Consider the following 13,918-nt stretch of genomic DNA (forward strand, 5'->3'; position numbering starts at 1 on the left):
CTGGGGTTGATGGCTGGAGGGAGGGCTGCGATCCTGGCCCAGGGGGATTAAAGGGCAGCAGCTCCAGTGGTTCGAGTCTCTTTATTTGGATGTCCCGGACAGAAGGCCCAGCCCTGGATGGTAATCCTGTCTCAGGAGTAGGGGGAGAACAGAGATCCTTGAAGCCCCAGGCCCAGCTGGCACCTCTGGCTACAGATTGCTCTTTGGGTCCTGGGGCTTAACTCGGATCACGCCCTCCTGGGCACAGGACACAGCCAGGACCCCATCCTGACGCCACAGCCGCCCGTGAACCAGGCCCCGGGAGCCACCTGCAGATGAAGAGAAGAGTCTCAGTGGCCTTCTGTCTCCTGCTGCCCAGCCAAATGCGCTCCTTGCAAGAGGTGCAACTCGGGTTGGGCCACCCCATGCCAGAGCCACGCTTGATGATGTGGTCACTCCCAATCTCCAAGCACCCCTTTTGAAGCCTGTTATGGTTGCTCAAGGGTGTAACTCCTCCCAAGGAAGCCCCACTTGATGGTTTAAAAGCACTTTCATGTATCTGCTGACTTCCTCAAGAAAAAAAATCCCAAGGGTAGAAGTTCTGCGAACAGTCTGGTTCAGTAGTTCAGCTAGGCGGATCTGTCCAACCTCTGGCCACTTGTGTAAGGAAACCCATCAGTTCCCTTTCTAATAAACCTGGCCCTCCCGGTCAGTCATTCATGTTAGAAAAAAAAAAAAATCTTCCACAATCACGGGGACAAAGGTGCTCAGGGGAGAGGATATGAAGCCATGAGGAGCCTAGGCAATCCCCTCTGCACGTGGAGATTCTCCCTTGCTACCTAGGGCCGACGTCTAATGTTTAGGAAGGGAACTGCTGGTTTCTTTTAAACACAGTACCGCCCACTTAGTTCTCACGGTAGCCAAGTAAAGCAGGCCTTGTCCTGTGTTCCAGATGATGACACTCAAACCCAGAGAGGCTTGGGAACTTGGCCTTAAGGATCAGGTCAAAGCCGAACCCAAGAGACCTACCATCAAGGTGTCTGTTCTGTGCTGTGATGCTGTTGATTCTTGAGAGTCCCTCTTCCCTGAGTATAAAGAGTCCCTTAAGTTTTGTCCCTGTTTCACAAAACAAGGCTTCTCTTCATTTGAAATGCACTTCCTTGGAAAGGAACCCAGGGCTCTGAGACCAGGCACTGATGAACAAGTCTGGGTTACTTGCTTCACAATATAAGGAGGGTCCAAGCAGTGGGGCCCCTACATGGCCGAGGGCCCCAACCCCCAGCCAGGCTAACTATCAGAATCAGGGAATCTTCGTAAAAATACTTTCTTGGACCTCATCCAAGCCTTGCAGTCAGAATCTTGGGGATCAAATCTGGGAATGTTTTGAAAAAGCTCTCCCGAGAGGTGGAAGAATAGGCCCCCAGCTTTGGATCTGTCTGCTCTGGTGCAACTCTATGTGTGTAGACGAGAAAACTGAGCCTCAGAGCGGAGGTGGGACGTGCCCAGCATCACACAGAGCATCTGAGGTGGTGGGACTAGCTAGTGGGACGAGCACTGAGCCTCAGATAAAGTGACTCATGTCCCCCGCATGTCACAGAAATGAAGAGCTGAGCAGGTGTCCTACCCTCAGGCCGCACCCTGTCATTTTGAAGACAAGGATGATGCAGCCTGCGGAAGCAGGCGAGGAAGTGATCTCTGCGGCACTCCATAGAAAGAGGGTGGGGCAGCATCACCCAAGAAAGCAGGCTCCCTGCCCTCCCCACCAAAGGCGCCAAGGTCAGCACCCTTGTTCCGCTTGACCCCAGTACTCACCGGCCCAGGGGCTCTCACACTCATAGAGCATCCAGTGGTCAGCTCGGAAAGGGGCGTGGAACCACATGGAGTGGTCCAGGGAGACCATGAAGTCGACGTTGTACTGCCAGTGGTGGGGCAGCATTGCTGTGCCCAGGAAGGCATAGTCCGAGATATAGGCCGCCACGCAGCAGTGCATCTTCATGTCGCCTTCGCCTGCAACAGGTTCCGGTCCCATCAGCCCTGGGCTCCTGGGCTTTACAGCTCAGGACCTGCAGGGAGGTAGGGAGAAAGGGGCTGCCGTGCACAGAGGTGCAGACTCTTCACAAGGGCACCTGGCCCAAGGGTGTGTGTATGTGATGGAGGCCAAGGGAGACAGAGACTGAAGGAGGGCAGGGGATGGGTGAGGACTGAAATCCTCCCCCCGTCTCCCACCCTGAACCTTCAAAGTGTCTTCTTCCAGCTTTACACAAAGGCACCTTATGCTTAGCAGGGGACCTGAAGAAGAATCTTGGCCAGGTGCCTTGCCTTGCCCAGGAAGGGCCCACGTGAGGATTCCCGTCACCTCCCCATTCTCCCCCTGCAAAAGGCTGAGCTCACTTCTCTGTCACTCAGATAAGGAAACAGGCCCACAGTGTGGGAGGACCATGCCCAAGGCCACCCAGGGCAGAGGAGGTGCAGGTCTAGACCCCCGAAGAGAGTTTCCTTTCAGGCCATGGGGTCCCGCTTACCAATATAGCCCTGGGCTCGCACCCAGAACATCTGTCTGGGTTCCATTTTCTTCAGCTGGCCTGGAGTGGGTGGGTTTACCACCTTGATCTCAATGGGCACCTCCTGGGCAGCAATTTGGTTCAGCCCCACTCTGTACTTCTCCTGGAGCTTCGGGTCCCTGAAAGTAAAGGAGAGAGGGGTGCGGAGACCCCAGAAGATAGGGAGCCTGTCTGAGCTGCCTCTTCTGACCCCACTCATTCCTCCACAGGAACTCCTGACATCCCCAGACCTCCCCTCCCCTCCCCTCCAGCAGACAGGATAGGACAGTATCTGCATCCCTTCTTTGCCACTGAAGAGCCCGTGGCCTGCTGCAAGTTAGTCATCATCAGCCTTTTTTTCCCATCTGCAAAATGTGGATGATGACAGTCACCTACCTCACAGTTAACACGGGAGGAGACAAGATAATGCATGTAAAGCCAACACATCGAGCCATGGGGCTACCCTGTAATGGGCCCAGCTCCAGGCAATTCACACCCAGGAACTCAGATGCTATCATCCCTGCCCTCTGAGAAGTGGAGTAAACACAGAGGGGGCAGATAGCCAGCTCAGGAAGTTCATGGGGGCGGGAGTTAGACCCAGGTAGTTCTGGCTCCTGCTCGGTTCCCGTTCTTAACCGCTTCTCTATTCTAACCCTCAGCAAACAGGCTGCCCTACTTGGACTGACTGACCTAACCTGAGCCACTGGGGACATTGTCTTCGGGGCAAGGAGCCCAATTCCAGGGAAGCCCCTTTGCCGCAGGGACCACCACCCCTCGTGCCCCTAGCGCTCTTCCCCAGTATTTCATTTCCTTCCCTTTCCCCTGGAGTCCTGTCTGATGGTACCTTCTGTGATGATGGAACATTCTGGTCCACTGTGGTGGCCACTAGCCACATGGGGCTGCTGAGGGCTTGACATGTGGCCAGTGCGACCAAGGTACAGATCTGAATTAATTCTGTTTAATGTTAATAAACTCAAAACAGCCCCCTGTGGTTAGTGGTTTCCTTATGGGAGACATGGTTCTAGATTCAGGGACCTTTAAGAACAATGTCCTCCTTTCATTCTCAAAGTTTTTTATTTAATTTATTTTTGTCCGTGGCATGTGGGATCTTAATTCCCCTAACAGGGACTGAACCCAAGTCCCCTGTCATGAAAGTTAACCCCTGAGCCTCCAGGGAGAAAAGAAGAGAAAATGAAAGTCGCTCAGTCATGTCTAACTCTTTGCGACCCCATGGACTACACAGTCCATGGAATTCTCCAGGCCAGAATACTGGAGTGGGTAGCCGTTCCCTTCTCCAGGGGATCTTCCTGACCCAGGGATTGAACCCAGGTCTCCTTCTCAAATATTTTGGAGCTCTGACCACACACCAGGCTCCATGTTTATTCCTCTCTGTCAAGAGTGGCGTAACTACAATTTACTGAGCACTCACTGAGCGCCTTGTTATCAATTATCTCTGTCATCCTCACAGCAGCCTTACGAGGGATTTTATAGGGATTTCGATGGATTTTATAACTGATCACAAGCTCAGAGTGGGAAAGCAACTTGCCAGACTCACACAGCGGGCAGTGACAGAGTCCAGATCTGAGCCCAGGCCTTTCCCAGGTTCGGACGCACACCTGCTCCGTCACACTGGGCTGACTCCCCTGCACGGGGCACTAGGCGGTGGAGCTCTCCTTACTACTCAGCTGTGAAGCAGGCGGGGCAGAAACGACGACCCCCATTTTTCATATGAAGAAGCGGGCTCTGAGAGGCTGGAGACTTGGGCAAAGCTACACAGCAGGGGCACACCAAGAGAGGTGGAGCCCTGGCAGGAACCTGTGGGCACCTCTGTCAAGTTTATGATTAACCTCCATATGTGAACCTTTATTCCTTTTCTTGTTCAAAACGTGTTCTCCTCAAGACTGAAGAGTGTCGAAAGAAAGGTGGGAACTGTAATTGAGCAGGACCCTGTGGGGCCTTCCGGGGACAGGTCTTCCACTTCCTTGGCTTTCACTCCTCTCTGAGGTACCCAGGTAACCAGCATTTGATTCACATTTCCTGAGTTGTTTTTACAGCTGTGAAAAGTCCTCACAAAATGGAAGATGTTAACTACTAGTGATTGTGAGCATACAGCCCCAGGAACCTAGGGACTGATGAGGTTCACCCCTGAGACACTGCCCTGTTACATCACCATCAGCCAATCAGAGAACTGCACATGAGCTGATCACGTGCCCTGCAGCCTGCCCCCACCACACCAGTCTAGCTTTTTTCTTCTTTTAATATATACCTATTTATTTTTATTTGGCTGTGCTGTGTCTTAGTTGTGATAGGGGGGGTTCTTCCATCTTCTTTGCGGTACTTGGGATCTTTTTGTTGTAGTATGGGGGATCTAGTCCCCCAAGCGGGGATTGAACCCAGGCTCCCTGCACTGGCAGCACGAAGTCTTAGCCACTGAACCACCAGGGAAGCCCCGAGCTTTTTTTTTTTTTAATTGGAGGATAACTGCTCTACAGTCATGTTAGTTTCTGCCATACAACAACGTGTGTCTGATAGGGACAGAGTTAAGGGACAAAACAGGTGATTCCATAGTGAATCCCACTAGGGGACTGTGGGCTTCCCTGGGAGCTCAGCTGGTAAAGCATCCGCCTGCAAGGCAGGAGACCCTGGTTCAATTCCTGGGTCGGGAAGATCCCCTGGAGAAGGGATAGGCCACCCACTCCAGTATTCATGGGCTTCCCTGGTGGCTTAGCTAGTAAAGAATCCACCTGCAATGCAGAAGACTACGGGTCAATACCTGAGTTGGGAAGATCCCCTGTAGGAGGGCATGGCAACCCACTCCAGTATTCTTGCCTGGAGAATTCCCATGGACAGAGGAGCCTGGCAGGCTACAGTCCATGAGGCTGCAAAGAGTCAGACATGACTGAGCCCCTGCAACTAAGCACTAAGGGACTGTTAAGTAGAATAAGTATGGGAAACCCTGATAAGTTAATGATTACTCAAGAAAGCAGGTTTGCTTAGCAACAAAGCCATGCAACAGAAGCATGAGACCTGCCCCCAAAACAATGAGACCCATACCCTGCCCAGTGAGTTCAGTAAGTTAATGAGCCCTGGGACACACTCTGTGCACACACGAAAAACAATCATTTGTGGATCTAGCTTGACCACGCAGGGACAAGAAAACTTCCCTGCTCAAGCTGGAGGAGGAGCTGATGTTGGAAGCATGACATCTACTCAAGAAAGACAAAGACGTTCTTTTCTTCCTTCCCACTTTTCCTTCGATTATAAAACTGTATCCCAGTAAGTTCTCAGGGTGCGGCATCTCTCCCGCCCACTTATAAGCCTCACAAGTGTCCTCTTCTAATAAATCACTTATCAATCACTTTGCCTCTTGCTGAATTATTTTCTGTGCTGAGTCATAAAGGACTATGGTACCGAAGCTCTTCAGAGCCCCTGAAATGACACCAAACGGTTTCAAATCAGCTGCAAGTATACCTATATTCCCTCCCTTCCACTCCCCCAAGTCCCAGTCCTGCTTTTTAAAATGCTAGTTGGGATCCACTGAAGAACCCTGTGACCCGCCAATGGGTGGCAGCTGCGGTTTGAACACTGTCCTGGGGCCTCCAGGTCTCTCACCTCAAATACTGGTCAATGAGGGCCTCGTGGCTGAGCAGCTCCTCCGGCGGGGGCACAGCGGGCATGGAGAACTGGTGCTGCATGGGGCTGGGCTGGGCCTTCTGGAAGGAAGCCTGGCAGATGAAGATGGGCTTGCCATGTTGCACAGCCTTCACGAAGCGCACAGAGAAGCTCGCCCCTGTCCGCGTCCGCTCCACCTGGTAGAGCACCGGCACCTTCGGGTCCCCTGCAGCGGGCATGAGGCTCACATGAGCCCCAGCGGGCCCCGCAGGCCCACCCACCTGATGGCTCTCCATTTCTTTTCTGCTAGAGAGCCACTGGCTGCGGCCTGCTGGGTCCCAGCTACTGGGGATGCAGAGAGGAACCCTAGACCCTGTCATCAGGATGCTCCTGGTGCAGGCAGAGCTCCTGTCCACCAATAGCACGGGACAGAAGGGATGCTGACAGATTCCGTGCATTCAAAGCCTGGCTCCGCCACTCACCAGCTGCAGCTGTGTGACCTTGGGGAAATCACTTAACCTCTCTGAGCAGTTAACCCATCTGTGAAATAGGAACATCATAGTGTTCATACCTCTCAGGGTTTCAATGAGGGTGAATTAGTTCAGAGTTGTAAGGTATTCAGAATAATATCTGGCACACAGTAAGTTCTCTGTGTTTACATAAAATACTCTCAGCCTTTGTCTTGTTCCACCTGTGACTGGGATCTTGTCATGAGCACAGTACCATTCTTCTAGATCAGGGGTCAGCAAATCTGGTCTGCTGCCTGTTTTCTTTCTTTAAAACAATTTTATTTATTTATTTTTGGCTGCACTGGGTCTTCGTTGCTTTGTGAGGGCTTTCTCTAACTGCCGCGAGCAGGGGCTACTCTCTAGTTATGGTGCTCGGGCTTCTCACTGCGGTGACCTTTCTCGTTACCAAGCACGGGATCTAGGCACTGGGCTTCCTTAGTTGCAGCACTCAGGCTCAGTGGTTGCAGCGTGTGGTCTCAGTTGCTCCTCGGAACGTGGGATCTTCCCAGAGCAGGAACTGAACCCATGCCCCCATGCAATGGCAGGTGGATTATTATCCATTGCACCACCAGGGAAGTCCCTGCTGCCTGTTTTCTTTTTGTTTTTCTTTTCTACCTTCCGTTTTTTTTGAGAACAAGCAAAGGTTATTTATTCAGAATTTAGTATATCAAAGGAATCAGCCACAGTTACTTCTGTTTGGCAGAGACTCAAAGGCAGACAGAGTGGGAAAGCTTTATAGTGGGGGGGAGAAAAAGCCTTCCGGTGTGCCCTGCTTGGACACCGCTGGCAAGGGGAAGCTACAGGTAGGCTAACCAGAGGTGGGATAGCCCATGTAACTGATGCAGGGCACATGTTTGGCTTTCCCTGGTTAGTCCTAAGTTGGAAACAGGGGTAAAAAGTAGGGAAGCTCTCGGTTATTCACCAACTCCTGGCCATTAGGGGCTGATCCTTACAGGGACTATGGTTTGGCTTTCTAGACTGACTGCTAGACATGGTGGTCTGACTTCCTCCAAGCCTGACTTGTAGATAGTAGGCTGGCTTCCTGTGCTAGTTGCTACCAGTTGTGGCTCAGAGTAATTTTTTTATATACGATTTGGCCATTGTCTGATAGTCATTCTCCCAGGAAAGGGCTGCTGTTAAGTCAGTTCCTTCATTCTTAATGCAAATGGAAGTCACTTGGTCCTTCTCCTTCGCTATCCGCTCTCTCAGTGCAGGAGGGGAAACACTGGCCCCAGGGTAAGGACTACTAACCCTCAACAAACAGGCTGGGAAGGGTTTTTAGAAGGAGAGAGTCTTCCTGGTGTCCCTGAAGTCCTTTGGTCTGAGTCAGATGACCTTGGAGAACCCTAACTTCTAGGTGGAAAAACGCCTTGGGGATGATTTTCAACTTTGAGATGAAAGAAGCAGATCTAGAGAAGTGTTGTTTCCTCCACCTTGTCCGGTGGGAAGCCTCCGCCAAGCACCAGGGCTCATTCAACAGCCATAAACATGCCTCTAACACCTTGAAGCCCAGCAGGTTTGCTCAGGTCTGCTAGCCGGCAATGCTAAAGGGCATTTTTATCAGAATGGGGGCTCCTCAAGGCCTTAGTGGAGTGAGAAGTGGCAACCCACTCTGGTATTCTTGCCTAGAGAATCCCATGGACAGAGGAGCCTGATGAGCTACAGTACATGGGTCACAAAGAGTCAGACACAGTTGAGCAACAGAGCACACACACAAGGCCAAAGGCCTTTGAGAAGGGTTTCCCAAGAGTCCAGAAACTGTAGATAGCTACATGAGCAGCCTGATTTCAGGGGATGGGAAAGAGGCCTCCCTTCCCTACCAAAAAACGTTTTTCATCCAGTCCTTGGGCTGCAGCTAAAATGCAGTATTTTCCATTACTAGTGATTTACCTTTCAGTATGAATGAGTTCTAGACCTGTTCTTTAAAATTTGTATTGGAACAGAGCAGGTAGGCTCTGCTGTATATTGAAGGAAGAGAGATAATGAGTTATGGAGTTGAGTGCATTTGTTACATTAACCTGAAACAGATAGCCAGATATTTCGCCAGAGAAGATATGTTTCTTCAGAATCAGCAGAGAATTGCAATTCGAGGTCTGCAACCATGGTGAGCCAGGTACAAGTTTCCCGCTCAGCAAGGGAAGGAGACCGCTTTTATAGAGGGGGATAGGAGGGGCTACAGTACAGTGTAATTAGGAGGGTCCTAGTAAACAAGGAGCCTGTGGTTTTCCATTGGCTGATGCCTTGCCAGAAAGGAGTCTTTCTTCCTCTTTGGCTCCGTTGTCACAGGGCACGAGAGCACCCTCTTCTCTTCCAACTCTCCTGAATGGAGGTTTCCGTTTAATTTTTTACAGTTAAACTAGGGTATCTTCTCATGTTGGTTTCACATTAACTATGCCAAGTAGGTCTTATCCCGATTGTATAGATGGGGAAATTGATGCCAAAAATAACAGTTTTGGAGAATACAGCCAAGACCATTTGTTTATGTATTTCGACTATTGTTCTGCCCATAAAATCGAAAATATTTATGATCTGACTTTATAGAATGTTTTTTGACTCCTGCTGTAGAATCTTCAAGCTCTAAAGAGCTGGACACGACTTAGTCACTAAACAACACCCTGGTAGTGGGTCACATCAGAAACTAACAGCTTCCCTTTCTGCCTTGCTGCCAGGAAGCTTGGAGCTAACTTTTGTATAAAACTGTGATGATATGCCTTAGCCTAGTATTCTGACACAATCATTCCCCCCCAAATCCCAGTCTCCTGGCCCTTTATTACTTTTAAAACTTTTGCCCCAAATGTTTTATTTTTTTCCCCACACTTTATTTTCTTGCAGATTATATTCCATTACAGGTTATTAAAAGATACTGAATTCTCTATGCCTCACAGTAAATCCTTGTTGCAGATCTATTTTACGTATTATAGTTTGTATCTGTTAACCCCATACTCCTAATCTGCCTCAACTTTTATTTTATTTTTTAAATTAAAGAATTTATTTTTGGCCACATCACACGGTTTGCAGGATCTTAGTTTCCTGACCAGGGATCAAACCTAGGCCCTCCACAGTGAAACCATGGAGTCTTAACCACTGGGCCATTAGGGAATTCTGACTTTTAACAGCCAATTATTTTCAGCTGTCTTCTTTCAAGAAGTAGAAAGGGGATACAAATAACTGGTGATTATTAGGATATAGCGGTGTTGGCACCATTCATTTCATGCTGCTTCTGGATGGAGAATTTCCAAGGAAGTGGATGCCTCCCGCAGAACCTGAGATGGGCTCTACCATGGTTCTGGAATTATTTCCCAAGAGTGAAAGAGCACAGAAGGAGAACAAAGCACAGAGCCTGGAGTCACCCAGCCTCAGGTTCAAATCCTGGCCTTGCCTCTCTGAGCATTATGGAAGCTGCTTACATAACCTCTTTGGGTCCAAGGTTCCTTACACGTAGAATAAACACCCCTCGGCTTTACTGAAGAGGATCAAACAAGATAATGTAAATAGTTGTGCACTGTAACATGCAAATTGTAACCACTCCCATAAATTCATCATCAAAAAATAGTGGTAAGTACTATTTATGGAAGACTCACAATTTGCCAGGTCCTGCACTATATACTTCACCTACAAAGATTAAGAATTGTTTTCAGAAACTGGATAATGAAACTGGTTCAAAGGGATCAGGTAATGCCCCCACTTCCACAAAGTGAAACAAAACTGTCTCACTGAGCGAGGAGGATTACAGTATCAAAAGGCCAGTATTTCTGGAGTTTACAAGCAAGCTGAGGGAACCAAGGGCACACGGGCATGTCTGCTTCCAACTGGCATAAAGGTTAAGGGCAGGGCTCATCCCAAAATAAGCATTCAAATACTTTATAGCAATGACTGTCAGGAAAGGCCAGGAAATAAAGGGGTGGGGAGTGACGGACAGGGGAATATAGTATGAAAAGGTATATTTACTATCAAACTATTCTATATTTGTATATATGCTGGGAAAGACTGAAGGCAAAAGGAGAAGTGGGTGACAGAGGATGAGATGGTTAGATAGCATCACTGACTCAATGGACATGAATTTGAGCAAACTCTGGAAGATAGTGAAGGACAGGGAAGCCTGGCAGGCTGCAGTCCTTGCGGACACGACTTACTGAGTGAACGACAATTCTATGTTTGTAAAATGAAGGGGGGAAACCCACTGTCTTTTTTAAAACAGGTCACATTTCATAAAGTTACATAAATTCTTCTCAGTTGATGGGACCACGCAGTAGGCAGAGACTCTTAAAATTGGGAGCATCTGCTTAGGAGTGAGATTTTGATGTTTCTCAAAAGAGCATGGGTTTTAAAAGATTATGCTCTTTCTTTGATTTGATCCCAGAGTTGTTAGCTAGAACAATCTTGCTTGGCCCAGGCCCTCCTGCATTTTTCAGCTGGGAAGAAGGAGGGGGTGAGGAAGAGTGCTCACCCAGCACCCAGCACTCAAGGGCACCCAGCAAATCAGTGACAAAGCTCCACCTAGACTAGAGGTCTCTTGATTCCCAGGCTGGTCTCTTTTCCAAACTCCCAGCAGAGATTCCAGGACTTCTCTGAGGAAAGCACCAGGACTGGCACCAGACGGTGTGTAAAGAATAAAGGGCAAAAGACCCACTGGGAACCATTAAGCACCAACAAGTACCTAGTATGTCAACAGCTACTGGGTCTAAGGTTCTTCCCAGTCCCTGCCCTTCTTCCTCTAGGCTCCCCTGAGGGTGATCAACTAACCTCACCATTCCTCTCCCCTCCCCTTCTCTCCCCCTTTCTCCTCAGTCACCACCCCCATCCCTCAAGGCCAGAATTCTTCTGCTGGGCCACCTGGGCTGGGGTGGGGTAGGGAGGAGTTGGTTTACCTTTCCGTACAAAGTAGCAATGCAGGGAATGCACATGGACATCTTCACTCACAGACTTGGCTGCAGCCACCAGGGCCTGGCCCACGATCTGACCCCCAAACAGACGCTGGGTTGAGGGTACCCAGTAATGCCTTCCTCTGTGGGGAGAGGGGGACAAGAGGAAAGACTTGGGGGCTGAGCCAAATCCTACGACCTTCAATGAGCCTCCAGTGCAGGATTTCTTAACCTGATTGGGGTTTGTGATGCTTTGAGAATCCGGCGAAAGCTTTTCCCTAGACAAATATCCTAACATCACTCTACCTACAACTCCAAGGCCTTATCTGTGGACTTCGGTTAAGGGTCATGAACCAATCCTCATATTTTACACTAGGAGAACAGGGATCAGAGAGGGACACTGACTTGAGCAAGGTCACAAAGTTCAAAAATTGCCATCCTGAGCAGTATCTGGGTCTTTTGATCCCAAGTCCAATATGTCTTCCATTGCCCATACGTGGGTAAGACATAAGCTTGTCTCAAGGCCTTGAGTAGACCAAGATGAACCCCACAACCTGCAGGTGGACTGCATTAGGTCTGCCACTTACACTCCTCAACTTTGCTAGACCAGTTCTTAAAAGAAATAAATTTAGAGCTTGGAGGCCCTCAGACCTCACGTCTAACCCATTCAGTGCACAGATGAGGAAACACAGCCCCTAGAGGTGAAAAGTCTCCCCAGTGAAAGATTAAGAATTAAGATTAAGTCTCAAGATTCCCACTGCCCGGCCCAGCATTTTTCATATCAGTTCAGTTCAGTTCAGTCACTCAGTCGTGTCTGACTCTTTGCGACCCCAAGAATCGCAGCACGCCAGGCCTCCCTGTCCATCACATACTCCTGGAGTTTACTCAAACTTATGCCCATCGAGTTGGTGATGCCATCCAGCCACCTCATCCTCTGTTGTCCCATTCTCCTCCTGCCCCCAATCCCTCCCAGCATCAGGGTCTTTTCCAGCGAGTCAACTCTTCACATGAGGTGGCCAAAGTATTGGAGTTTCAGCTTCACCATCAGTCCTTCCAATGAACACCCAGGACTGATCTCCTTTAGGATGGACTGGTTGAATCTCCTTGCAGTCCAAGGGACTCTCAAGAGTCTTCTCCAACACCATAGTTCAAAAGCATCAATTTTTTGGCACTCAGCTTTCTTCATAGTCCAACTCTCACATCCATACATGATCACAGGAAAAACCATAGCCTTGACTAGACGGACCTTTGTTGGCAAAGTAATGTCTCTGCTTTTTAATATGCTGTCTAGGTTGGTCATAACTTTCCTTCCAAGGAGTAAGCGTCTTTTAATTTTATGGCTGCAGTCACCATCTGCAGTGATTTTGGAGCCCCAAAAAATAAAGTCTGACACTGTTTCCACTGTCTCCCCATCTATTTCCCATGAGGTAATGGGACCAGATGCCATGATCTTAGTTTTCTGAGTGTTAAGCTTTAAGCCAACTTTTTCACTCTCCTCATATAAGGCACTGCAAAATTCCAGGCAGTTATTTGCAGTTGGTTAAACGGGGGTGCGGGGCGGGGCGGGGGGGGGGGGGGGGGCGGGCGGGATTAAGTTAGTGCCTAAAACAGCTTCCAATAAGCCAGGAGGAGCCTTGGAAGCTTGAACTGTTACATCCCCAGTTACAGTCAAGAAATTTAAGTGACATCAGGAAGGAAACTGGCTCAGGACTCAGAAGGAATAAGGAGCTACTAGACCCCACCTAGTGGTGGTGGGGATGGAGTATGTAAAAGGAAAAGATAGTGACTATGCAATGAGCTGCGGATAAGTTTGTCCCCTCGGACAAATCACTGCCCTTTCTGAGCTGGCTCTCCCAGGGACCTGACCCTTCCTGGGGAGGCTGCTGAGAAGTATACCTCGGATCACCACTTTATCTGACCAGATTGCCAGGACCTCCCGGGGATGAGGCTGCACAGAGCCCCGCGCCGAGGAGGAAGCCGGGGCAGCTTCTTCAGGCACAAGTTCACTCCCAATTACGGCAGACGCATCGCGCACAGAGCCCTCCCTCCTCCCGAGGGGTACGAGCAGGGGTAGTGGGGTTGCAGCAATCAAGATCAGGAGACTCTGACCCGATGCGGGGGTGCGGGCCAGATGCGGCCGGCTACCTGTAGAGATCCTCATCCAGCGGCTCGAGGTTGAGCACGCTGGTGACCAGGACGCTGCGGAGGTCCCCGGGTGGATCGCCGCCGCCCTGTTCGTCTTCCAGGTCCCGAGGGGGCGACATGTAGTTCACCAGCTGCCGGCCCGGGTCTTTGCGCTGGCGGGGCACACGCGGACACCTGAACAGAACGCGCAGCCTCGAGAGGACTCTTAAGTGACCGGAAGTCTCCCTCAGGCCCTAAGAAAGAAGGAAAGCCTGAATCCTGTTTATGATTG

General features: G+C 49.9%; 1 protein-coding gene across 1 annotated transcript; it reads right to left on the reverse strand.

The window, feature by feature from the left end:
* Positions 1–62: 62 nt before the first annotated feature.
* ACOT8 (acyl-CoA thioesterase 8) lies at positions 63–13,883 on the reverse strand. Its single transcript, XM_043884574.1, has 6 exons — positions 13,648–13,883; positions 11,509–11,645; positions 6,132–6,357; positions 2,502–2,659; positions 1,792–1,986; positions 63–308 (listed from the first exon to the last, which is right to left on the reverse strand). The coding sequence occupies exons 1-6, from the start codon at positions 13,764–13,766 to the stop codon at positions 190–192; spliced, it is 954 nt and encodes a 317-aa protein (XP_043740509.1). The 5' UTR covers positions 13,767–13,883; the 3' UTR covers positions 63–189.
* Positions 13,884–13,918: the final 35 nt, after the last annotated feature.

Source organism: Cervus elaphus, chromosome 23 (genome assembly GCF_910594005.1).
Source record: "Cervus elaphus chromosome 23, mCerEla1.1, whole genome shotgun sequence".
Classification (NCBI taxonomy): domain Eukaryota; kingdom Metazoa; phylum Chordata; class Mammalia; order Artiodactyla; family Cervidae; genus Cervus; species Cervus elaphus.